The sequence below is a fragment of the Buceros rhinoceros genome, unplaced genomic scaffold (genome assembly GCF_000710305.1).
Source record: "Buceros rhinoceros silvestris isolate BGI_N320 unplaced genomic scaffold, ASM71030v1 scaffold7601, whole genome shotgun sequence".
NCBI classification, from domain to species: domain Eukaryota; kingdom Metazoa; phylum Chordata; class Aves; order Bucerotiformes; family Bucerotidae; genus Buceros; species Buceros rhinoceros.
Genome location: NW_010394777.1, coordinates 56,250 through 83,843, shown reverse-complemented (window position 1 = coordinate 83,843; position 27,594 = coordinate 56,250). Strand labels below are relative to the sequence as shown.

Sequence of the window (27,594 nt, the reverse complement as noted above, 5' to 3'; positions counted from 1 at the left end):
CCCTCAGGGGCGGGGGAGCCTCTTGTACTGTTTTTCTCTCCTTTTGTTAACTGGGAAAGATGGGTTCTAGCTGGACTCGCAGGAGAGCTTGGCATCTGATTTCCCAGGTAAAGAACTACAGCACGGTTGGCTTTGGGAGGCATCTCTGGAGGGCAGCTGGTCCAACTCCCCTGCTCAAGCAGGGCCATCCAGAGCCAGTTGCCCAGGACCGTGTCCGGATGACTTTTGTGTATCTTAAGGATGGAGAGACTTGTCACTTCCCTGGGCAACCTCTGCCAGTGCTTGGTCACCCTCACGGTAACAGAGCGTTTCCTGAAGTTCACAGGGTACCTCCTGTCCGTTGCCTCTGGTCCTGTCTCTGGGCACCACTAAAGATCATGAGTTTGAATAGCAAAATCCATTAAGGACAGGGCTTTACTGCTTCTTATATTGCCTAAAAATCTGTGCTTTCCCATCTGTAAATTTTGGTGAAGGACTGATGCTGGAGTAATACAGTAATATGTTCGTTGCTGGAAAAGCATTTGAATCATGGAAGTAATTATCTGACATCCCCACTTGACAAATAATAAAAAAATGGAAAGATTGAGAGGAGCTTTTTTATCAGGTTAGAATGCATCATGTATTTATTGAATAAGCGTTTGTTCTTTGTTCTGCAGTCATGGTTATTTAAAGTAAAGTGGTTATCAAGGAATTCAAATCTGCTTGAAATCCTCTGCAACCACAGCTTCTGAAACGTGGCCATGTTAATTTTAAAATCTTTTTTAACAACAAAAAAATCTTCATCACAACTGAAAGTTAGATTTTGTTATAGACTTTGTGACTGTGGCTAACAAACCCTTGATCTTTATGAGACAGCATAAGGTGACATTGGAGGTGAACTTCTGTGTGTTTTGTACAGGTTTTGACAGAAGTGGTTTATATTGGTTGGTTTAATTTTTAAAAAAACTTAATAGTGATACCTATGATACCTTTTATTTGGAGTATTTGAAACCTGTAGTACTAAGCATTTTGTACTTTGTACAGGAATTGAATTTTCTCTTGGAATTCAGATGTGCTTAGCAAAATTTTATTGTTCATTGACCATACTGAAATTCAGTCTTAAAGCTAGACTAGTTTGATAAGATTTAAATCCCATGACTAGATACCTTTCTCTTAATTGATCTTTTTTACCAGGATAGAACATAGATGTACCTCATACTTGCTATCAGATGACAATGGTGGAGTTTCATTTAAATATGTGATTGCAGTTTTCTAGTATTTTGGTTGTAATCTCTAGTCTTGATGGTTCTATTAAAAAAAAAAAAAATCCCCTCACTATAATGTTTGGAAACAGCTATTGCCTTCCTTGTGTGCCCAAGATGGAAAAGAATGACTTGTGTATCTCCAGTTTTTTATATTTCTTACAGTGTACTGTAATAATGGTTACAAGCGTAGAGACCTCCTTTTGTGCAAGTTTTTTTTAGTTCTCTTTATTATGGGTTTCAAAATAAGAATGTCTCTGTTTCTATCTTTAGTTTTCTTTCTATGTCTTTTAATATTTTCTAGTTGGACAATTTGTTCTTTGCTAGAAACTAACAAAAAAATAGAGTAATCTATTAAAACATTTCTCATCTGGATAACAGGGATGTGGCTAAGAGAAGGAGAATAGATGTTCACAGATAAATAAGGAGAAAATGAAAATCAGCATAAAGTCATTGGTCAAACTGGAACTTCAGGCGCTGGAGAAGATGTGTCGGTGTAGACTGCTAATGAAAACAGACATGTTATTTCCTTCCGTCTCTGAATACCAGAAACTAGTATTTTAGAGAGTTAGTTTATCTGTTTTGAAAATGTGTTCTTTAAACACATTTAAACAGAATCCTGGTTGACTCAGTCCCTAGGATAGAATGGTTAAAAATATTTACCACTTCATGTGATGCCTGACTTGTAATCTCTTAATGTGTATGAAGTATGTCCATTTAGGAAGTGCAGTAAGGTGTCCTAAAGGATGGGTCAGCCAGATTCTCTACAGAGTGAGTAAAGATGTTTTTCAATTGTTTTGCCAACTTGTTTCAACTTGTTTTTCAATTCTTATGCCATCATAAAGTATAAAAGTATGTGAGAATATGAAACCAACTTATGATTTGTAATAAATTTTCTATGTATGTTTCTTCCGTATTCTACGTTTCTTTAAATTCTACTTTGGAAAGATGGCATTTCAGGTTCTTAAGAGCACTATACTGAGTGTTTATGTATCTGATTTGTATGTGCCCAAATTTCAAGCAGCACTATAATTATTTCCTTTTACAGTTAACTGAAAAATCAGCCTACAGTATTGCATGTTGGGAAGGTAGCTTTTGCATCTGGAAATAGAAAGAAACGTGTTAAAAAAAAGGCAACAGGTTTTTTTCATTGTATGTTGAGAGGTATGAATTTTATGTAAGTCATTATGATCTTCACCTGTTGAAAACAAGAGAAGAAAATCCTTATAGTGCTAGTGTTTAACCAGTTTTGATATTTATTTGTAAATGATCACAGCTCACAATAAAAAAAATATAGGCAAGAACTGTGAAGAAGATGGTGATACTTGGAAAATTCAGTGTGTAATAATATCTTTTGTCTAGTTAGATATTGTACAAGATTCTGAAATTACATTAAATGTCTGCAGATTTGAGTTATTAGGTCCTCTGCAGTCAGTGTTAGAGCAGTTGAGAGAAACTAAGTTTTTTGTAAATCAGCAAATTTTTGAGTTCTGAAACAGTGATAACATCTGCTTCGGCTACCGTGGGAGAGCCTTACAAAAACAAGTTAATCCTTGTGCAAAGGTTGCCTTCACCTGAGCATTTTCATAGCTCTTGGTGCATTGTTAGTCTTAGGAAATAACAGGTATTGCTGCCCAAGGGCACTGTGAGATTTCCATCTTGAAAGTTTGGATTGTGAAACAAGAACAGGTTTGGGGGCTGGGAATGGGCTTGCTTTGATGGAAGAGAAAATAACAGCATTAATCCTTGTTGGAAAGGGCATTGGCTTCCAAAATGGGCTCCTGGTTTTGCTACCAGTTGTGAAAATAATTGTGCTGTGTCAGGGAACAAAGTAACTACTGTCAGCTGAGCAATTAAGGACCGTTTATGTATTGGATGCTCCTGGATGGTACTGGCTTTGTACTAGATTTATGAAATCTGTCAGGGATTGAGTTCTTGTCCTTTACTGTAGTAAAGGATGAGCTATTGAGTTGGGTTTTTTCCTGGTTTTGGTTTTTTTTTTAACAGTGTGTGAGTATATAATTTCAGGAGCTTTTTCCATTGCAGGGGCCAGAATAGAGTTACTTACCTAGCTAGAGACTGCACCTCAGAGTTTCAGTTCAAGGTTTATGAGCATTTAAAAGGAATCTTAAGCACTGGGAGAAATCAAACCTTGAGTACAGTGCTTAATTTTCATAACATAAATCTTATTCAATAAAAAAGTACGATGTGGCTGTGCACAATTTATATTGAGTTGCTGTCATGAGTGAAAATGTCCTGAATGAACTTCAGCTTAATTTCGAGCATGTTTATAATTCTTGGGGGGAGTAAACCTTCAAAGAACCTTTAACACCAGCTTTTTTTTACATGTTTGTTGGGGGGGGCTGGGGATTTGGGGGGGGTTGGTTTGGCTTTTTTTTTTTTGTTTATTTTGCTGGGATGAAAACAACACTAAAGTCTGGTGAATTCACAGGTTGCATTTTAAATGGAAATTTCTCTTACTGACTCTCTAAACAGTGCTTTCTAAAAGCCTTCCAGTGATCTTAATTTTTTGGATGCTCTAAGAAGCTTGCCTGAAAAGTTGCAAATAAAAACAAATGAAATTCATAATTACAATATTTTATATGTTTTTTGTAATAAAAATGACCATTTCATAAAAATGACCATTATAATACCCCTTCTTAGATTTAATGAGACAATGGACTGTAGATGACAAAGAATATTAATATATATGGAGATGTTTCACCACTTTTTACCGTTTCCAAAAAGTAATACTGTTATGGGGTTTGTAAATGCAGCTCTAGATGTGTTCTTTACCATTGGTTATTTTGCTGTTAGTCAAAGGCTTAACTTGCCTCTAAGGGTTTAGATCTACCTCAAAGCAGAAGCTGTGCTGTCTCGATAATGTGGGGTTCAAGTAATAATTTCTGAAGCAGGTTATCTACAGTGCAGCAGGCTGCCTTTGCCCTTCTGAAATATGACAGTAGGGAACATCAAGGAGGAGGAATCCTCCTTTGAGGAGGAATCAATGCTGAATACTTTCCATGCTAGCTAAGAGTTAATTGTCAAGTGTTGATAACAGCTGCAGAGTAAAATTGACTTGCTGAGACATTATATTCATCTTTTGCTGATGATTTTTAATATAGTTTTCAATTTAGTATTTGGTATGGAAAATAGCACGGGAGTTTAAGGTACAGCTACAGGACAGGAGCTGGGACACTACACAGGGAAAAAAGAAAATGTCTGTGGTAGCAGTGGAGCTAGTGGCAAGAAATATTTCATGAATTTCTGTTGAAATATGTAAAAAATTATGGCAGGAGCACAGGTGCCTGCATGTGAGCATCTAGCATCATTTTAGGTACCCAAGAATATCTGAGACATCTGTATAGGCCTTTAAGTTACAGCTGCAGGCTGTAAGGGAGGCAGACTGCTCCGGACTAGCAGCTAGATGCGGGCAAGATGCTGACTTTTCTGATACTTTTGTATCTGAAGCGGCAGCAGGAGCCTGTGTGTGGGCACTGAGTCGCTACAATCGCTGTTCTTTTTCAGTCTTTCATTTTTGGTGTGGTTTAGGTTTTGGGTTTTTTTTTTAAAGTTTGCAACCTCTCAATTAGTGCTTTCTCCTACTGAAAAAAAAGACGGCAATTACACGACAGCACTGTTGAACTGCTCCCCCCTCCTTGCATGATGGTACTTAACTGTGTGGTAAGCGTGACAGACCTATTGTGTTCTTAGTTTATTTATAACTTTCTTGTGGGAGAGACTGGCTATTAGTGCAGTGCCTAGTAAAGCTGTTGCTGGGCTCTGTATGTCAAATATAGACCTTTTCTGAACTGACTTTAGGTTTGTGTTTTAAATAATTCCTGAATTACATGATTTGATTTGTGTTTTTTTCATGTTGTGTGTGGATGTTTGGAGTATGGAGAGTTCAGATGCCTAAATCTTCTTTGGAATTTGTCTTTAAACGGCAACGTGGATTTAAACCCAAAATTAACAATGAGTCACAATCTCTCCCTTTCCTCTCTTCTCCCTCTAATATTCTTCTGCTTGCATACCTAAAATCTGCGTAGTTTATAGCTTCTTTTGTCACTAGACATTCATGTGTGCCTGAAGTTCTGTGTGTGCCTAGAGCTACTGTTGCCCTAACTGGGCATGTTGGGTTCTTTGCCAGCATTTTCATGAACAAGGCATTTCTATATGTGGGTCATCTGATGTCTGTGGTGCTATAGTTGAGCCCAGATTGTGTCTTAACAACTTGGCAACAGAATGTTTGTCTATATATACATACTTGCTAAAGGAGGAAGGATGGTGCGATTGCTTCCATAGACTGTAACAGTATTTAAAGGAGAGCTAGATTATTTGATTTAAATCTCTAAATTTAAACTACTCTGTGCTAAGTGTAGTGAAGTTCCCACTGGCTTCCTCTTGTCTCTTTTTGGGTAATGTTCCACTTCAGCTGGCAGTGCAGAAAAATTCACTGGCAGCTTTTACGTGAGAATAAAAGTTAGAACATTTGCCTGGGAAAAACACTGGTCTTTGGCTTCTGCCTAGTACAGAGTAGCCTAACCAGTAGGCTTTAGCTAACTCTAAACTGGAGTTTTCCTTCTGCTGTTGTCTGTTCTCATGCAAGAAAAAAGCCAGAGCGAGAGCAATCATGTCATGTGCTGGTGAGGAGAGGGTGGTTGGAGGTGAAGTCTTGTGTTAAGCCCATGACTTGTTCTGCATCCAGTGGAACTTATTTAAGTGTAAAGAATAAAATAGCTTCTGGAGCAGCATGCCTATAAATTTGGCTCGGTAATAGTGCTGGTTCTCTGAACTTAGTAGCCCACAGCTTTTTAGGAAGTCTTAAATGGTTCTTTTTGGTCCGCCTTAACCAAGAAAAACCTCTCCTGTCTCACTACGTATTAGAGGTTCGAAACATGTAATCAGTCAACAAAAGCTAGGTTAAGTTTGACTGGCAAGTTTGCAACATGCCATCACATACAGGTATGTCTGGATAATAACTGATAACCGATTTAATGAACGGCCTTTCTCAGAGTTCCACAGGGCTGCAATTTAGATTATATCACTGTGTTTTATAATGCTGAATAGTTTCAGTGTTCTGCTTGTGTATATAAAGGATAAGGATTCTATTGTAAATAACTAGCAGGTATAAAATATAACATTTACAGCTATTACTATAATGTTATATATGAAAAATTTAGACAGTTGAAAGACTACTATGCATTCTATTAAAAATATATATTTAGGCAATACCTAAAAATCAGAATATTTTCTGTAATTTTTTAAGAACTGGAAAGATTAAACAATTTACTTTTTATTGAATTGTAGTGTGTTTCAGTGCACATCTCTCCACAGTGTTTCGTTGAGCGGTGGGTATTCCTACCCAACCAATAACTTATGGTCATGTACAATTCATGCTTTGTCATGTGAGAGTTAACTCTTGCCTTTACTTACGCTTTGCTTTTTTTTTCCCCCTTTCCTGAAATACAGATAAGCTTTGTCCTAGAGGTATTTTAAATACCGTGCGAAGATGGCAAGCCTGATGAGTCAGAGTCTGTTGACCTATGTAGAAGAAGGAAATGTTCCTGCTCTGAAAGCGCTGCTTGAGAAATGCAGGGATGTAGATGAGAGAAATGAGGTAAGATGATTTTTTGAAAGTTCGGTTTCGTATTGCATCTTATTAGTTATAGAATGAATAATTAATGAGATCACGGATATTTACTATACAAATTTCAGTTTTATTTTCAAGTGATTGCTTTCCTTTGCACAGACTTGAACACACAGTAATTTAGTCTCTGTTAGTGTCTCAGCATCTTCCATTGTATTTGTTTTCTCAGTGTTCTTCAGAGCTAGAAAACACGGTTTGATCCTTACTTTATGAATGGAGATTATACCTATATTTCTGTAGCTAGGAATTGTTTCTTAGTTCTCCATTCCAGCTGCGTGTGCATTCTTGCCCTGTCCATTTTGGGATGAAACCTGGGATTACAATAACTCTTCCCCCACATCCTGGTTTCCAGGCAAGAGAAGCTTTGTTATATGATCCAAATACGAACATATATTGCAGTTTACTTCAAGCAGATGCTTATCTGGATGAAAAGATACGTATCCAAAAAGTAAGTCTAGATGTAACAAGAAGGATTAAATGACTTTACCAGGATTACACAGGAAGCCTTGATACACAGTAGGGAGATTAAATGTGGATTATATGGAATCCTGGGATAGTGCGATAATTGTTAGCTTTCTGCTTTGTCATCCGATTTAGTCTGATTTGAGTATATCACCACCAGCAATTTAAGGCAATATGCTGTGGTTTCATTATACTGCACTGAAGACTCCTGAGAGTTTCCTGGGAGGTTTGAGTCAGATAGGTGTCTGTTCCTAGTGACTGTTTATGTGGTTTTGCAGGATGTTTAAAATTTGGGTTATCTTGATACATTATAAAATCTCCTGTGTATACAAAAATAAGTTTAGATTTTTTGACTTATTTATTTCACCTTCTGTAGTAGATTTTCTGGGTTGTAAGTGTCTTTTATCTGGATGTACAGCTTGTATCATCAATTTTTATTTTAGTTCTGATTTCCTAAATAGTGGTGTAGAAATGGAACCTTGTCAAATTGTGTAGCATGTTCAAAGAATCAGATTCATAGAAAAATTCAGGATAGAAGACCTCTTGAGATCATTGGATTCAATCTCCTCCTAATTGCAGGACTAACTTCATTGTTATATCGAGTTCCTCATGGATTTAAGCAAAATTTGAAATTCTTCAGAAGGATGCAGCCTTTCTGGGCAAAGCTCTAGTGCTTAACTACTCTTTGTTTAAAAACAGCGGGGCTCCCTAGGCAGGCAGTCCCTAGCCAGTACTGTTGCGTGGGGTTGGTCTGTTCCAGTCTTTTTGTTTGCCTTTGAACTGCAGGGGAGTTGTCAGCCCATTTCTCCGGCCTATAGAATTTTGTCTGAAAGGCATCCCCACCCTCTGGCATATCAGCCCCTCTTCGTAGCTCTGGGCAGTCTGTGAACTTGCTGAGAACGCTCTGTGTTTCCTGGTTCTGGGTGATGCTGTAATGTTAGCCCCAAACTAAACCCTCCCAAGTGGACACCAGTTACTGTGAACAGTTGACCATTACCCATAGAGTTTGACAGTCCAGGCAAGCTGGCTCTGCCTGGACACACTCTGCAATGTATAAAAGACTGGCTTTCCAATTCATATGGGGTTTTTTGTTTGTTTGTTTGTTTTGTTTGTCTTGTTTGTTTGGTTTTTAAGTAAGTCTTGGAAAATGCATGTTCTGTTGCATTCTTTTGAAATCTGCATAAGATGGAAAGAATATGTTTGGGGAAAAGTTGAATGGCGTGTGTTACTCAAAACCAAAAATCATCATGCAAGCATGAGAACAGTGTACAGAATTTAGCCTTTCTGTAGTCATTAGATCTGGTTTCAATTAAGACAGTTTTCTTTTATTGTCGGTGCATTAATTTCATGCTGTGTATGTGCATATGCTGAGGTATTTGAGATGGGAGAATTTTTAAGTTTCAGAGCATACCCATGACCTCACCACCTGACATGCTGTGTGTCTGAGAAGAGGAATCGTCGGTTCCTTCTGCTGATAATTCCTCTTAACAACGCGGTCAAAATCAGACAAATAGTCTGTTGACTTTGCTAACAGTGTCACTACCTTTTCTAAATTTTTCTTCTCCTGATAGGTCTAAATGTACTCCTGGGTTTCAGTAACTGCCTTTTTTGTAGGGATTGCTTTTCTGATACCTTATTTTTTCAGTCTTCAGATATATTGAGTTGGAGAAGGTAATTCTGGATGTGTGTGGTTTGCATCAGTTTTAAACTCATGGGGCATGGGGGACTGTTAGTACATCTTAATGATAGGAGTTTTGTTTAAGTGCTAGCTATTCGCTGGAATTCAGTGTCATTGGGTGCAATTCTGTTTTCAGTTTTGGACCTGACACAATGTCTTTTCTTGGGAGTACCAGCAGAATAGGTCTAAAAAGATTGCAGGCAAGCCAAGGTTTGCAAGTGCCAGGACCTCCACAGTGCTGTGACTTGTCCAATGGTAGGATCACCCACACTGTTACCCAACCCTTTTTATCTTGACTGTGAGCAGTTTCCAGAAAAACTGCAGTGTTCCAGTCAGTTTGTATGTGGATGATTTTGCTGGGTTAACACCAGCAGTTTCAAGTGGAGCAAGTCTCATCCTCTGCCTTTTCCCTCCATGTCCTTGTCCTGTGTGCATTCTGCTCTTCTGATATGATTACATTGATTTACTTAACATCTAATGATAGATGCTCCTCTTGTGCGATACACTTTGATCCTAAGAGCTCCAGTTTCCTTTGATGTGCCTTTCTTTCCACTCTTGATGCTGAAGTACCTTCTGAACTTCTGTTCTCTCTCAGACTGCGAGAGAGAACTACTCTGTACGGTAAAACCACTGAGTGATCTCCCTGAAAAGATACAGTGTGCCCCTTCATACTTTGGATATTTCAATATTTAGGCTTAGCTGTGACATACAGGTATACAGTACTTGATGTGCTTGTGAGAAGCATGAGCATTTACTTGTTGTGGAGTGTCTAGATGCTTGAGCAACTTTTGAGAATTAATCTGGATGTTACAAATGTAGTAATTATCTTTTGTTTCTGTGTTGGTGAAAACTTCATGATTTGCTAAAACATTGAACCTATATTTGAGAATCTTTTAGCAAAAAGGGAAGGATTTTTTTCAGTACCACTATAGAAGAATGTTACATCTTAATAATATCAGAGCCAGACTACAACTGTATGACACTTCACAGAAGAGGGTCATTTTCCCATCCGCAGCTTCCTCTTGCCCAGAGATACTTTTGTTCAGTTTGTGTTACCACTTGTGGAAGACAGTCAGAGGGATAACAATAGTAACTGTTCAGAAGGAGGTAAGAAGGAATGCTCATGCTAAAATAGTGATTTTTGTGTGTATTGCTAAAACACTGCTTGGAAGGGACCACTAGAGATTATCTAGTCCTGTGTCCTCAGTTGGGTTGGTTGGAGCCAATTGCAATTGGCTGTGTCTGGCACAGGGAAGTCTGAGCCTCACTTCACAGAGGCACTGTGAAGCTCCTCCGATAGCAAAACCTAGTCACCTACACTCCCTATGGTGATGTTCCTGTCTGCCCATTTCTCCAGCCTGTCGAGGTCCCTCTGGATGGCAATACAAGCACCTGGTGCATCAGCCGCTTCAACTTTATATTGGTTGTGAAGGTGCTGAGGGTGCACTCTGTCCTGTTGCCCAGGTCCTTAATGAAGGTGTTAAACAGGACCCCAGTATCAACCAGTGTGGTACTGCACTAAAGGCTGGCATCCAGATGGATGTTGTGCCACTGATCACAACCCTCTGAGTGCAGCAGTTCAACCAGTTTCAGTCCACCATGCTGTCCATTTATCTAGTCCTCACTTCGTTAGTCTGTTTGGATGTTGTGGGAGACAGTGTCTAAATCCTTGCTAGAGATGAGATAAACAGTGTCTTAGCTCTTCATCCACCAAGACGGTGATGTCATCACCGAAGGCAGTCAAATTGATCAGGCATGATTTCTCAAATCACTTGGCATGTGTATTCGCAGAATATTAACTTGCATGTAAAGAACTCATCTTAAAGAGCAAAAGACAAGAACTGTCCTCTTCTAGAAAGTAGTATTTTCCTTTCTCTAGATTTTTTCTGAGCATTTTTTTATGACCAGACCTAAATACTACTGTTTGTTCATATAAGATATACTTCAGGATCTAAAAGCAAAAGGTGTGATTTTGAATATATACCAAGTATAGTTATAACAACATAAATACATACAAGAGCATAATTTGTCCCTGTAAAATATTGCATTGTTAGATACTATGTTATATTCTGTCATGACTGTTACTATTACTCATGGTAATGGTTATCCATAATGTCACGGGGAAGAGTCTGTGATGTCTAGTTAGCTGATGGATGAGAAGGCTTTTTTTAAAAGAATCAGTGCAGTTATGTGATAGGGTTTTTTTTATGTAGAGAGCAGAAAGATCTCATCAAATATCTTTATTTGTTTGAATGTTAACTGTTTTACTAATGAAGATTAGTGATCTTACTGTATTCTGTTTCTGCATTGATTTTTTATTCTTTTCAGGGAAATTGCTGATATATAACTCCTAGCATGTGGTTTTTACATTATTTAGAGACTAGATAATACGAGTTTTCTAGATGATACAGAGAAAAGTCAGAAGAGAGGTCAGGAAAAATTCTTTTTGTTTATTAAACTTGTTAATTTGAATAAGCTTATTGTCAAATTTATTGTTTTGCTCTTCATAACGCACAGCAGCTGTATCTCAGAAGTTTGCTGGCTAATGGAAGGGTGACAGATTGTAACTTACTTTTGAAACATCCTTGAGGGTAAATAAACCAGCTTTTCTGTCTTTCATCTTCCCTGAGATGAGGCTGTCTGTTAAGAACCTGTGTTGCAGAGGACAGGAGTGATGTTTGTATTTGGTATACTATCAGAGGAGAGGGTGGTATATAACTTTACTATTTTTTCCTAGACTTCAGCAAGAAATCTCACTGTTACTCTGAATCAGTGTGCATGTTTTCATGGCCGTTGCGGTTCCTAGGCTAGATTGATTGATTTATTAATTTCTAAGCAATATTACCGAGTTGCTTCAGACGTAAAGATGTAACAGGCTGAATTAGAGATGTCTTCAGTGGCCAAATCATCCAAAAAGAAAAATATTTAACAAAGTAAATTTTTTTTGTAGCCCTTTTTAATGTCTGAAATATTTGCATTATTTTTTATCTCTTGTAGGACAGGGTTAAATATTATGTTCTCCATTTTTGTTGCAAGTTTACCGCATGGTTTGAAAACAAGTCCTTCTCACTGCTTCTCACTGGCAATTAAAAACTGAAAACAGCTTAATGTTCCTCTGTAGGTTTGGGTCTTTTACTGTTTGGTGAATGTGCGTCTTTTGCATCACTTCCTAGTGCATCACTTTTCCTGTCATTTTGATTTCAGAATGGCCAGACTCCGCTCATGTTGGCTGCTGAGCAAGGCAATTTAGAAATTGTCCAGGAGCTTCTCAAGAAGGGGGCTAACTGCAACTTGGAAGATGCGGTAAGTATCAGTGCTTTATGTGATGGTACCTAGCAGAGAGGAAGAAGAAATTTCAAGAGTCAGGTGTCTGAGGGTTTCTGGTGAATGCTGTTGCTTTTCTTCTGGGAAATTAATACTAGGAAGCTATAATAAAAGGATTGGCTGTAGCTGACAGAAAAAGGTACATGGAATAGAGAAATACAGCATCAAAGATGAGGTCCATGTGATTTTGCTTGTCTCAGTGATTTTGTGGTATGTTGGGATTTCTGCCCCCCTGCGGTTTTGGTATTTTCAGTAAATACTATGGGAGAATATAGGCTGAAGGATTATTGCTGGTGAAAGCCAGAACAGTGGCTGAGAAGGGTTTCAAATTTATGAATTGTGTTCCTGCCTTTGCCGAAGAGTTTGTGTGATGATGTGAAGTGAAAGATGCCCAGAAAGGGTGAATAGGACAGAGGTGGTGATAAGAAGTTTTGAAAGGTCTACATATTACAGTGAAGAGTGATAAATAGGAAAAGGATGTTGCTTGTGGGTTTTTTCTTCTGCACTTAATTTAATTGTAGCAGTGTAGACCTCCAGGAAAGGTCTGGTATGAAAACTGGAATTTTTATTAAAAAAAGTCTCTAGTTTTGTAGACATTTTATTACATTTGCTGTAAATGTTTCAGTTCCTATACTTACAAGAAGAGCAGTTACCATATAAACTGTTATCAAGCTTTAGGGCTGCTCCAGCCACTAGATGAGTGACAGATGCTCTCTATTAACTCCTCTCCCTTCCCAAAGGCAAGGAAAAAGGGAATAAGGGAGAGAGACTTATGGATTGGAAAAGAAAACTAAAACTGCTTTAATGAAACAACAACAATAATAAAATGAAATAAATACAAACCTGATATGACTTCCCCCTACCTGATTATGTCACCACTACTGATGCTGTGGGCAGGGTCTGGGGAATTCCCAGATTAGAATCAGTGTCAGACAGGAACCAGATTCTGGAATATATGGATTGGGATTGAAGGCAGAATGGACAGAGTCCTCCTCAGATACTGACCATTCAAGAAGAGGGCTTGACCCTTGTGATCCCTCAGCTTTATACTGAATATGTCATCTCTGGGATGGAACACCTTGTTGGTCAGTTCAGGGTCACCTGTCCTATCCGCTCCTGCCCGCAGGTGCGGCCCCTAACTCACTGCACCCCCACCGTGGCACACAGGATTTAGCAGTGACCTTGGTCTGCACAGCAGCAAGTAGAAGCCAGAGCCTTTCTGCACCCCAACCCCTGGCAGTAACTGTCAACATCGAGCGCTGTCACTGCTAGCAGCAGACCCTGTCTGCAACTGTGTCACTAACTTCAGCCAGTGCAGTCACTGAGCAGAGACTGAGCTGGAGAGAAAAATTACAAAATAGAATTAAAAAGTTGTTCTTTTCTAACTCAGACCAGGACAAATGTTGTTATATTTATATGTATATAGCACATAAAACACTAGTCCACGCCTGGACACAATTTGAGCAGTGGATGGAAGATAAGTGTAATGCAAGGGGAAATGTATCTTCTGAAGTGACCATAAATCTAAGAAGCTGTGGTCAAATTCCCCTGCAGTATTAGCCGCTTGGGTGCAGTCACTCCCTCTATGTGAAGACAGACCACCACCATTTTCTGTGGTCTTGGTTGCCATCTCATCCCCTTCCAGCAGTTCTCAGTGTCTTGACCTCATTCTCTAATCCTTCTTAGGTGTTGCTTCCTCCATAAAACTTTTAGGAAGTTAATCTGCACTCAGCTGAGGAGTGGAGAGTGATGGATGTTGGGTAGGAGATGAGATAATTGGAGGGGAGATTTAGACCAGTTGATGTCTGTATTTTCACGTGGCTAACTGGCAGGCAGTTATGAGTTTTATTATTATTCTTTTTTTTAAAGGACAGCTTTTCTAAGGGGTTGTGGGTTAAACACTTGAAAAACAAGCTAATTGTATTGAAATACTGAATATAACTTTAAATGTCTTTCCCTTTTTCTAGGATAACTGGACAGCTCTCATTTCAGCAGCTAAAGAAGGACATGCAGCTATTGTAGCAGAGCTACTAAATTACAATGCCAGTTTGGAGCATCGGGATTTGGTATGTGTTGTCCTAGTGTGAAAATAAAATAAATTTTAGTAAGAACAACAACTTTGGAAGTCAGAGAATTTTAGTTCTGTAAAACAAATCAGAGATCTTTTATTCTTAAATTATGTACTCAATGCTGGTAAAATGAGAAAGAATGTGGACTTAAATATTACTTTTAAACCTGTAAAATAGTTGCTTTAGTGTTAATAAAGGCAATGTGTTTTCTAGGACTGCTTCTTTTTCCCTCTGAATTTGCTTTGGAAAAAAGCTGAACGGAAGAACAGTTTGGTTTTTGAGTGTGTTTTTTGGTGGTGTCAACCGTTTGGTTGAGGTAAAACCAAGGTCCGATGATGATAATACCCTTCCGCTATTCCAGCGGAAATAGGGGAAGGGAGAAATCGTGAGACCTCTAAATGCTTTTTGGAAAACTGAAACAAACTTTAATAACGCTATAAACAGATATATATTAGATACAAAGGAAAACCAGTGAGATATTGAGGGTTTCGGGAAGACGAGGGTTAACCCGCGGTCGGTAGCAAAAGCGAAACCCGAACTGCAGCAGTGGTCCAAGATAGCGGTATTGAGGGTTTCGGGAAGACGAGGGTTAACCCGCGGTCGGTAGCAAAAGCGAACCCCGAACTGCAGCAGTGGTCCAAGATAGCGGCAGCCACGTGGTCTGCCGCGTGACCAGAACACAGAAACCCGGGAATTACAATATTCCCAAGTGCAGCATATAAAAGTAGAATTAGCACAATCCTGCCAGTCTCTATCGTGTATTGAGGCAAAAGCAGAATGCAAGCGCCGGCGGCAAAAAGCAGTAGTCAGGAAAGCAACTCCTGGGCACACGGGGTCTGGGCTTGCCCTGCGCAGCGGCTATGGGCCAAAAAAGCGGCGGTGCCTCCCAGATGGTGAGGGGGTTTTCCCGGCGTGGCTCAGCAGCTCCAGCAAGCAGGTGGCAGGCAAGCAGGGACAGATTGGGTCCGGACAAGCAGCGAGCAGCGGCAGGCGTGCAGCGCAGCTTCTCCAGCGCAGCGGTGGCGAAAGCACAGCGCGTTAGAAGCGGCAGGGGAGGGCTCTGATCCCCTGCGGCGTGTGATTCCCAAGCTGGTCCCTCGCAGCAGTGGCGCTTTGCCGAAGAAGCAGCGAGCAGGCGGCTCCAGCAGCTCCGGGAGTCTCTGGTGCGGCACTCGGCGGGCAGAAAGCTCGCAGGCAGCGTCATCGTTGGCGCTCGGCAATCGCGCGGTTGGTCCTGGGGGTGGCAGAGAGTATGGAAAGACTGACTCTAGCATGAGCGCGGCGCGGCTTTTAAAGCAGAAATGGCGTGAAAATCAAACGGACCCACGAAAACTTTTAACCAATGAAAAATGGAGATGCAGCTGACGTCACATGGCAGGGAATACAATTGGTTAGTTTAAAGCAAACTTCTTTCTGAAATAGGAGAAGTTGCTAAGCCATCACAGGTGGTGGTGGCTTTTTTTTTTTTTTTTTTAAGTATTCTGGTAAAATAAATGTTATCTTTTCCCAGAAGATACCTGTCCATATTAACTTTCTGTCTGGACAACTGTGATTATCCATATAGCAGTTCTTGTTCTCAATACTCTGGAATTTGTTTTTATTCTTCTTAACAAATGTTTTTTTATGGGAAAGTGAGCACTGTAGTCCAGTCCACCTAAAGAATTACAGAAGTTGCTTACGTGATTAGAAGGTTAGATGCCTCTGAAGAGTACAGACTCATCTCCATTGACTGAAGAGGGAAGTTAGAGTATGGAAAACCACTAGGGAAGAGTTCAAGCGTTCCCTTTAATTGAAGTTCAGCTCTGTCTGAAGGCTGAGGGCATCTTTCCACGTCCTAGTAATCTAGCTTTTAAGAAGTGTAATGTTAAGCACATCCATGTGGCCAGTAGTTGATTTCTAGGCCTGTGTCAGTCTGAGAGGGATCTTTTAGCTCCCTGAAAGTGTATTATAAAGAAATAAGTAATAATTGTGCTTATCAAAGACATAGTGTTATTTTTAAATTAATTTTGGTTACCTGACCTGTCAAATGCCTTAGATGGTGAAACCTCATGGTCTCCCAGTTAACAAGCTTAAATGAACACACCAGTGCAGTTTGAAATTAATTGCTCTTAGTACTGCATTAAGAGGACATATGTTTTGCTGCTTTTTCATGAAGAAACAAATCTTTATGTAGTTACTTCATGAAGGCCATAACATTTCATTTGTCCTTTACGTGAATCAAAAGTAAACCCTCTGTGTTAATTGATTTGATAGATAGTGCTTTCTTCTTGGTTTGTTTATCCAGTGGTTGGATTTGTATGCATTGGAAGTCTGAATTGAGTGTTCACAGCAAATTCAGGATCATTTAGGACATGCTATTCTCACAAGTTTTGCATACAACAGGAAATCGGTACTTTCATATGTGTGCTTATCTAAGTAGGATTACAAAGTTGTGTAGTCAATCCTTACTATGTTTTGGACTTGCAAAACAGTCTTAGGATAAATACACATGAAAGTCACTAAATAGGTTTCTGAAGAGTATTTTTCAGTTTTTACAGTTCTTTGAATTGTGTTTGCCAGGGAGGATGGACTGCCTTGATGTGGGCATCATATAAAGGCCGTACTGAAGTAACTAAATTGCTGCTCGAGAAAGGAGCAAATCCAAACGTCACGGGAATGGTAAGTTTTAGCCTTAACCTCCTCTTTGGAAATGTTCAAAGTCCTGGTTTGTACACTCATTGTATTACCTTGATTAAATGTTATGCATTTTTTTTGCAATAGAACATTAATCACTACATGTATAAAGGGATTACTTTAGTAATCTGTATGACAGCCACTAGTTTTTAAATCAATATTACATTTTTTTTAATTAAAGCAAATGAGTTTGTAGCTCTTAATAAGATTCAAATTAGCAGAAGAAATAATAGAAAAGGTAAGTAGTGTATCTAATGTTACTTGCATAACAAATACCATTTTTCTGCATCTGTAGATGTTAATGGAGTAACTAATATATGCAATTTAGAAACAATTTGTTTTTTAGTTTTTTCTTAATAGTTACCAAATGGGCTAGATTTATATAAATATGTACCGTACATGTGAGAGAGCATTAAAAACTTAAGATTTTGAGATTTATTTCATTTTATAAGCATTTCCTATGAAAGTATAGGCATGTCGAAACTTGAGTGAGTGAAGTTTGTTTATACCATCAGGTATTTGGTATTTGAGGCAACAGTGAACAACCAACTAAGAACACTAGTGACTGACTTTTCTGATTGTGGATTTCATCTGATTTACATGTGCAGCTCTGCTTGTATGATGTGACTGACCTGCAGTCCTGATTGCTTCGGGATATTGCATAGCTGGCTGTTGCTTCTCTCTTACCTTACAGAAGTTTATATTACATTTATATTGTCTCTTGGAGCATTGTGATCAATATTGTTCATGAAAAATAATTAAGACAGTGATTTTTATTCTATGTTTTTGTTTGGTTTTTTTTTTAATTCTAAGCAATACAGTGTTTATCCAATTATTTGGGCAGCAGGACGAGGCCACTCAGATGTAGTACATCTCTTACTGCAACATGGAGCTAAAGTGAACTGCTCTGACAAAGTAAGTTAAATAATATTTGATTTCTTTAATGCTTGATACATTTCTGGTGTAAGTGTATGTTTTATTAAAAATTTATGAGTTTTTGATTGGAAAACCTCGCATTATTATGTTTTGCCCATGAGATTAGGATTAGTGCTAGAGTAAGTCATTATACTTGTAAGAAATTTTTCCATAGTGTGCTGAAGATGTTTGTGAACATTTATTTCAGTGGAATGTATTTCTGTTTTCCAAGTTATTGGAAATCTTGCTATCCTTAGGCTGCCTGGAAAAATAATTCCCACAGCTGTCATCTACAAAGAAAAAATTAAAATGCATTTCAGATGCTTGTGTTAATTCACAAGACCAAATAATACCTTTGTAAAAACTAATGCAATAAAGTATAGGAAGAATACTAGATGTAGAGAGAGCAATATGGTAAAATATTATAAATGTTTTTGCAGTATGGAACCACCCCGCTGGTTTGGGCAGCAAGGAAGGGCCATTTGGAGTGTGTGAAATACTTGCTGCAGATGGGAGCTGATGTTGATCAAGAAGGAGCTGTAAGTACCTTCGTTTTCCAGTGATAAGGTGTGGGTACATACATCTGTGTATCCGGTTTTATTTTAAAATACAAATACCAAGAAATACATGAAACAATGAAATGCTGGTGTTGGAGTATGTGGTTTTTCCAGCTATTTGCAAACTACACGTGAGGGTTATTTGAATTTCTTTGTGCCTTTTAATAAAAATATGTAACTAGGGAGTCGTATTGACAGTTGACACACTTACGTAAAGAGTAAATTCTAATGAACATAAATGAATTTATCTGAAGTTTAGCACTATCAAAATTCATTCTGTACCCAAGCCTGATATGTCAAACAACTTACTCCTCAGTGCTATTTGAAAGGTAAATCAAACACAAAGCATCTTCTGAAAATAATAGTGGCTGTGGTGCTTTTTCAGAAGTTTCAAATTTTTTAGAAGTTTTCAACTGCGTATTGTTTTTAAATAAAACAGATGTTAATTTTTTGTTGTGTAAAACACTTCAAATGCTTTTCAAAATTTAAAAAAAACCACAATGAAAGTTAAGTGGAAAATTAGGAAAACTTGTGGTATTCATATGATTATTTCTGAAGTTCTTAAAATCTCTTTGTGAATGGTATTAGCAGACCTGTGTGCTGTGATAATTCTGTGCGCCCATACAACAAGAAAATTATTTTACCGTGCATGTGACATTAAGGAGTAAGGATAAACTAGTCTGATTGCATCTGAAGTGTTCAGTACTGTAGTACACAGTTTATTTCTTATGTTAAAAACACAGAGGAAGTGCATTTCAAAACATGGAACTGAGGTAACATTTGGATGGTTAAGTAAGTAATGTCAGTGAGTGTTCTTTTGTTATTTAAACTGCTGATATAACAATGATTTCTGCATTCACTGTACAATAAAATCTGTTGCTTTTGTTTTAAAGAATTCGATGACTGCACTGATTGTAGCAGTGAAGGGTGGCTATACTGACTCAGTGAAAGAAATACTGAAAAGGAACCCAAATGTAAACTTAACAGATAAAGACGGAAATACAGCTTTGATGATTGCGTCTAAGGAGGGACATACAGAAATTGTGCAGGATCTTCTTGATGCTGGAACTTATGTGAATATTCCTGATAGAGTGAGTAAATTTTCATCACCATTTTCATCAACTATCAATTGTGGTTTTATATATATGTAATACTTACATATTTAAAATCCAGTGATTGCAAATTTGTGCTTGTGATTTTTCTGAATTTCTTATTTTTCTGCCACCTGGGGGTATTTTTATGTATTGCTATTTTACAAGTATGTCAAGTATGGCAATTGTTGCTGTGTGAAGGTAAAGGGTAAACTACAGAAACTACTCTTTTTCTTTGACATTCTTGAATTGAGAGTTTCCATAGGGCATGGAAATAGATTTATGGTTGTATATTTGTTGTATGTGTGACATAGGACTGTTACTAAACTAACTTGCGGGTGGGGGTTTTGTGTATTAATACATGTAAGTAGAGCTGTTAAAATTGTAAAACAATGGGTGTTATAAAAAAGTATATCTTTTATCATCTCTACCTTTGTCTTTTATAATGAAACTTTTTACTAGGAAGCTTGCACGTGTTAGAGAAAGACTTCAGCTCTGGGTTAAGGTCCATAGATGTAACTGAAAGGTATACTCTGTACCTGAGCTGCAGTTGCACTGGACAGTAGAGGCATGCACTATGGGCAGTGACCAGAGTGTGAACCTGCTCGCTAGCCACTTGGGGATTTGTTTGGTTGCTTATGCAGGTGCCTTGGACTGTCTGTAGTGTCCTCTTGATAGATTTTTCTGAAGTCCCGGAGGCTGGCTAAGCACTGCACCCTTGGGGCTGTAGGTGGTTAGATAAACTTAGTTCAGAGCAGTAATATGATTTCGAGGCTGAATTTCCAATCCCTAAATTGAATTGCTTGGGGTTGCAAAGAAGAGAGGAAAACCTCCTAATATTTGCCTCATAATTTTAAAAGGATATTTAGATGCATTTTCCATATTTCAAGAGTCAGCTTAGTGCAATTCTTAGATGGTTATGTACTGACCTGCAGCATTGCATGTGACAACAAATTTGATCTTAGGCACGTATGAAAGCAAAACTTCAAATATTTAAGAAAACAGATTGCAATTTCCCTTTCTACCTGCTCTGTCACAAAATAATGCAACTGCCTGCATTCCTGTGCTTTTAGGAAGGATAAATTGCAGCTTTCAGTGCAGCTAACTGTATTCCAAAAATACATCAAACAATGAGTAGTCTTAGTTTCTGATGCAGGAGTAGGTTTTAATAAGGAAAATATCTTGGTTTGCAGCCAGGTATGTAATGACTGTGATTGATAGGGGATCTGCTACTACTGAGTTTCCTAACTGAATTCCACACTTGTGATTTATCTATACTTCTATTTAATTTTCTTGCTTCATCATAAAAGTAGTATTAGGTAGTTTCAGGATTTCATTTTCTGAAGTTCTGACATATCCTTAAGTGTGTTAATCAGAAGCCGTAAGTGGGATTTTAACCTTGTTTTGCATATATACAACTCCATTTATCACAGCAAAATATTTTTCTTTTGATCATTTTCAGAGAAAATCAGCCTTTTGCTTTTGTTTATAACAGCATAGTGTATATAAACAGGATAGCACAAAATGTGCACAAATAAAAAGGATAAAATTCGTGAAGATCTCTTGTCAGCTGTGAAACATCTAAAGGAGACAGCCAACATTTTTGTCTGATTGTAAAGAGGTTATTACTGTGAGTGGTTGGTCTTCCAATGAACACAGAAAACAGCTGGGATTTTTATCTTCATTATTAATTTGTGATGTTATTTTTTAGGTTAGTGGTTTAAGCTGGATGTATTTTTGGGGTCTTTGTTTTGCCATAAATATATATTTTCTCTCTTAGAAAAAAAATACAAAATAATTGAGTCCAGAGTTGTTTCTTCTGTGTTGTTTTTTCAGAGATAGAACTATCCTTTTATCTTTCTTTGAAATGAATGCACATTTCTTTAATGTAAATAGGTATAATATGTATTTTAAGGCTCTAGTTTATTCTGCTCGGTAGTACTAATTCACCTTCAATGTTCTCTGACGATTTTTCTAGAGTGGAGATACAGTGCTGATTGGAGCTGTTAGAGGAGGGCATGTTGAAATTGTGAGGGCCTTGCTCCATAAATATGCTGATATAGATATCAGAGGTCAGGTAAGTACAACAATGTAAATGTTAGAGTAGTTCTTAAATGGGATATGAATTTGAATACCAAACAGTTATACCGTGTTTCTAAAAACTGAGCTTTAAAATTTCGCTCAGTCTTCTCTGTAGGTAACTCAGATTTCCATTAAACTTAAAAAAAATCATACTACTGTGCCAGTTTTTAAGATACAAGATGCATGTAATTGTACTGACTTGTTAAGCTGGATTTTTTTTTTCAGTTAATGGTTGAAAAACAAAAGATGTAAGTTGAGCTTATTTCATCTGCACTACTGAAGTAATTTTAAATAATTCTAAAATGCCATATTTTAATACTTAATATTTTGGATTTAATGTCAGTGTATTAAAATAGGATACACCTCAGATTATATCTGCCATCAGTTCTGTCACTATGCTTGGGTGGCTCTTGTCTCTTTCGCTGTCTTTCTCACATTAAGCAATGTTGTTGGTGGTGTCCATGTTTTCTGCCTGCCCTTTTTGGTCTTTTTTTCTCCTTTGATTAAGGTATTGTTTTTACTCTTCTACTGAAAGCTCTCTTACTCAGCATGTTACTTGTTTTTATTGTTACATTCAGCTTGCTCTCTTTAGCTTGAAGATGTTCTAATGACTCCACTAGCAGGCACGTGTTCTGCCAAGTTTGAACACAAAACTAACTAGTTGCTGAAAGCTATAATGATTCAGTGCCTGCTATCGATGCAGAGCCTCTCTGAGAAGCCAAGAAGCTTTTTGACTGGAGAAGAAGTTGTGTTTGCATCTCATCTTCTAGCTTGCCATTGTAAACCTGGAATTGTGCGTTGCAGCTTTTTGCTGACATGGGTGTGAAAATGTGGAGCTTTTCAATGTCTTGATAGGACCAAGGCAATACAGAAACAGCAACCTACTTGGAAGCGAGGAAGCTTGTGACTTACAGCAGTGTGAGGGTGTCTGTATTTGCAGTGGTTAGTCGCAAGAATATGTTTGTGGCCTTGTTGACACAGCAGGAGTGGGTACCACCTGAGGAAAGGTCTGTCTGTAAACTTCAGATCTTCAGATTAGGACAAGCAGTATCAAAATCAGTGATGAGCGCTAGTGTTTAGCAGCTCCCCTGCTGTTCGGCACTGCAGCACCTGTCTGCCATCCAGACCTCTTCTGGGGAGATTTTGCTGCCTGCCCGAATCTTGACACATTCCAGAAAGATTGCTGAGTCTTGTCCAGCCTTACAGTCACTGTGTTCCTTGTTGCTCATTTATTCATACAGACACAAGTCAGGGGAGACCTTGAGCAGGTAAAGCAGATAGGGCTCTGGGAGCGAGTGCTGGGGTAGCGGGGGGCGGGTCTCAAGTGCTAAAGGGGAAGGGCCCAACTGGGAGCATCTGGCAGACCACTGCCTGGCTGTGCAGCTGATGTTGGTAGCGAGGAGTCAGCTTCCTCATGCTAGTGTCTTCTTGGAAGCCACCTGACTGAATGACAGAGGACATGAAACCCTGGTGAGCAGAGAGCAAAGAAATCTTAGTGACCAATCTTCTTAAACTGTTGAGAAAGGCTTTCAACTGCTGTGAAGGCCATGAGTGGGAGAGGAAGAGCTGCAAATCAAAGAAGTAAGCAAAGGATAAGGCTGCCAGGAGGGTTTGATATTCCTGCTTAAAAACAGGTGTGTGTTCAGAGGCCTTTCTGAAATGTCTCCATGTAAGTGTGCATCAGAGTGAATCATGGTCCAGTCACTGGGCTACAAAAAGATTGCAGGCATGGAGACTTCCTGGCGTAGCACACATTGCTGGAAAAAAAAGATGACACAAGCAAACTACGCTGTAATACAGTGTATGGCTGATCTGCATTCTGGTCCTTTGTATTGGCTTTCATATCCATCTGCTTTTACAGCTTTCCAGCTTTCATGGCCTGTTTTTATTAGGCTATACTCTAAAACTGAAATGGAATTTTTTTTCTTTTTTAAAGGCCTGGAAGTGGTTAGCACTTTGATGTTCTAAAAGGAGAGAAATATTAAAAAAAAAAAAAAGCCCCAGAGAAACATGACTTACACAGTAGGGGTAAAAAAGAACGCTCTGGAAAAAAGTTGTTTTATTTAATTAAAAAACCTGTATATTTGAGTTACAACCGAATACTCATATAGTTTTGGAAAATGTTTCAAGACAAGCTGAATCTGGATTGTTAAAGCTCTTAATATATTTTGCATAGGTTTTCAAAATAGATTTGTGTTTTCTAGCCAGATTTCTATTCCCCCCAAAGTTCTACTGGTGTGCCAGTCAGATTTCTTGGTGTTTCCCTTCTCCCTGAGGTGTGCTAAAATTTGCTGTATTATGTACTGTTTTCACTGTACTGGTTGTGCTTTATATACAATTTTTAAAATTAATCTAATTGAATGAAAACACTGTTAACACTAACGCTTTCTTTTTTTCAGGATAATAAAACTGCTTTATATTGGGCAGTTGAGAAAGGAAATGCTACAATGGTGAGGGATATCTTGCAATGCAACCCTGATACTGAAACGTGTACAAAGGTAACAATTAGAATTTTAATGAAATTATTTTGTTTAATGTCTGGGTTTTTTTCTCAACTCCTATGTGATGTTAAGATCATAATATGAAAATCAGGGTTTTTGACGTATTGGTACCTTGCACTGTAACAAACCCCACTCTTCTGAAATATGGAATTTATTAATTTATTTTCAACAATGGTAAAGTCCCCATGTTGATAAACATCACCTACTACTAAAACTCAATAGCAGGGAACGTGTGTGTACTTCACCTCAGCACCACTGACATGACCAGCAATTGGGAGTAGAGAGCAGGCGTTACTGGAAACTGAGGAAAGAAGTTTCTGGTATTACAAAGCATGAAAGTTCATACCATCATATATGTGCAGGAATAAGAAAAATAGATGAAGTTGTATGTACAGCAGTGAATTACCTCTTCCATGAGTCTCTTTTCAAAGATCTTCTACTATATCTGAATCTTTTCTTTCTCTGTTTGACAGTGTTATTTTGTTATTAACAGAAATGTGCTTTTTTCTGTGATTCTAATCAATCTAAAACACAGGGCCTGATACTTTTTCAATAACATACCTGCTGAAGTATTGTTACTTGCACAGTACATTAAATAACATTTAATTAACATATTCTCCTAGAAGTTTGGGATTTAATTAGTTATGCTATCAGTAGTTTTTGCTTGGTTTTGAGTATACAATGAAGATCTTTTTACTAGGCTTACTTTGCTCCTTTAGGATGGAGAAACACCACTTATAAAGGCAACTAAGATGAGAAATATTGAAATAGTAGAGCTTCTTCTGGATAAAGGAGCTAAGGTCTCTGCTGTAGACAAGGTAAAGAATATTTGGGTTTTATTTTAGTATGTTTAATCATTTTAGTTTTGCAGCAGAATTTTGTAGTGAGCTGTCCAGGCTAATACAGAAAGAGAACTTCCCATATGCTTAATAATTAAATATAAATTACTTTCCACCATTAATATGATGTTTTTTGTTTTGTTTGTATTAGGGTGTCTTTAGCAATATGAGAAGAAAAATTTCATGTCAGGAATAAAAATTTCACAACTAAGAATACTAATTCTTAATGCACTTGAAAAAGAGCTTAGAGAATTGTTGCTGTTTGTCACTGATGTTTGGTTATGATTAACAGGCTAATGACAAATACAGTAGTTTGTTGCTGGTTTTTTATGCATTACCTACTTTGACTGTAAACCTTTTAAGTAGAGGAACATTTATTTGATACTTTTTTAACCTCTTAGTATTATATTTAGGGCAAATAAGTAACAATGTTGATTTGATGTAATAAGGAAACTTCTACTGGAACTTTTTGGAGAATTCTGGGCAGACATTGAAATGAGTCTAACATTCAGTATGTCTTGTTCCAGACAAGTCTCTGAATTTGCTAGTAGGCACTTGCCTCTAAATAGCGGCTACAGTTTTCATAAACCTGAAGATACTATAGACATTTAAGAAAGAAGAGTGCTTTAAATTTAGTATTAAAAGAACTGCCTTTTCACATGCCTTTTCTGAAACTTTTCTAAGGGGAAAACCTGTTTGCTGTTTGCATTAATACAGTTCGGAATACCTTAAGATGTATTTCAAGTAAATAACGATGTGAAACATATGGTTGATTCATAATCTAAGGCATTCATATTAAATATGACTAGTTTTCCCTTAATTGCAGAAAGGAGACACTCCACTTCATATTGCCATTCGTGGAAGAAGCCGTAAACTTGCTGAATTACTCTTAAGAAATCCAAAAGATGGTAGATTGCTTTATAGACCTAACAAAACAGGAGAAACGCCTTACAATATTGACTGTAGCCACCAAAAGAGTATTTTAACACAGATATTTGGAGCCAGTAAGTATAAATGTTTTGGTTTATAATTTTTTTTATCACTTGTATATTGAGAGTCCAGTTTATTCAGTTCAGTATCAAAATGTCTTAACAGTTCAGGTTTTTTGATGTTGCAACTAATGGGAGAGCTTTAAAAAAAAAAAAAAAGATCAGTTGGCAAAAAAGTTGTCATTCTAAAAGCCTAGCAAAGGTCAAACATACCTTTCAGTTTTTACTTTTGATATTGGATACTGTGTGACTTCTGTTTTGTTTTTATTTAGATATCACTTGTGTAGGAATTATTTTCTTTGACTTGCTGTGATTTGGGATTTTGAGTGTTTTGTGGTAAGCTGTAATGGTTTTGATAATTATATAACACTTACGTGGATGACTTAAAATACCTTTGAACAAGAATGTACCAATAATAGCAGCTATTTTATGGGAGGATTATATATACAAATATAGGTGAACCTGTCGTGATTTTATGTATGAAAACTGTGATATTGAAGAGATTTCTTAAAGCAAAGTTCTGTAACAGTTTTTGCTTTGCAGGACACTTGTCTCCCACGGAATCTGATGGTGACATGCTGGGTTATGATCTGTACAGCAGTGCTTTGGCTGATATTCTGAGTGAACCAACAATGCAGCCACCTATCTGTGTAGGGTTATATGCACAGTGGGGAAGCGGAAAATCTTTCCTACTCAAGAAACTGGAAGGTAAAAGTTGATTTAGCTCTTTCTGTAGGTTCAAATCTATCTGTGAAAAGCATCATGTGGGAGTTACCAGTTTTTGGGACAGATGTTGGTTCACGTCATGTTGTATCCAGTCTGTGTTTCTGTGATGAAAGAATTTAAATTTTAGTGTGCTTAGTTCATCTGAAGGTTGCTTTGTTCATTTATGCAATGTCAAGACAGTTTTAAGTGTTGCAATCTATTTTCCTGCCGCAGTGAACCCATCCTTTAGGTGCTGCTGAAATATGCTTTACTGGGGGTGTTTGTGTGTCAAATCAGGCTCAGACCTCTTTTGCAGCAGTATTTATTTATTGTGCCACCAGTGTGTCATCTTTTTTTTTTTTTTTTGAAGTTTAAGAACAAATTCCAGGCTATTAATACTTTTTCTCTGTAGTGTATTTTCTCAGTGTCCAGTTTTATTCCTCTTTCCTCTATTTATTCTGTCTTTGAACTTTCTGAAATGACAAAAGGGAAGTGCAGTATATGAAGAGAGTCGATATTTTTCAGAGGAAACAGGCATCTTATTTTTTTCTAGCACAGGATGTTTTCCTGAGATGTTTCAGTATAATTCAAAATACTTCTATGAGTCTTGACATTTCTTACCTTTCTGTGATTTATGTGTTTTTTAAAAGCTTCTATATTAGTCAAAATGGTGCCTCTGCATTCATTTTAACACCTCATGCCCCATGTCATAAACAAAGTGGTGTGCATTTTTGACTGTGATGTTTATCGTCGATGAGCTCTTACTGAAAAAGCATTGTAAAAATGTATTTTCTTCTTGTTCCTAATAAGTTTCTTCA

General features: G+C 37.8%; 1 protein-coding gene across 1 annotated transcript in view; it reads left to right on the top strand.

The window, feature by feature from the left end:
* The first annotated feature begins 6,753 nt into the window (after window positions 1–6,753).
* The window catches only part of KIDINS220 (kinase D-interacting substrate, 220kDa), a 67,401-nt gene continuing 46,560 nt past the window's right edge, over window positions 6,754–27,594 (top strand). Inside the window, exons 1-12 of the mRNA XM_010145322.1 lie at window positions 6,754–6,861; window positions 12,236–12,334; window positions 14,323–14,421; window positions 16,984–17,082; window positions 17,911–18,012; window positions 18,453–18,551; window positions 19,463–19,660; window positions 21,639–21,737; window positions 24,142–24,240; window positions 24,963–25,061; window positions 25,909–26,086; window positions 26,615–26,779. Of these exons, the coding sequence (XP_010143624.1) occupies window positions 6,754–6,861; window positions 12,236–12,334; window positions 14,323–14,421; window positions 16,984–17,082; window positions 17,911–18,012; window positions 18,453–18,551; window positions 19,463–19,660; window positions 21,639–21,737; window positions 24,142–24,240; window positions 24,963–25,061; window positions 25,909–26,086; window positions 26,615–26,779 (1,444 nt within the window). The remainder of the gene's footprint in view (window positions 6,862–12,235; window positions 12,335–14,322; window positions 14,422–16,983; window positions 17,083–17,910; window positions 18,013–18,452; window positions 18,552–19,462; window positions 19,661–21,638; window positions 21,738–24,141; window positions 24,241–24,962; window positions 25,062–25,908; window positions 26,087–26,614; window positions 26,780–27,594) is intronic.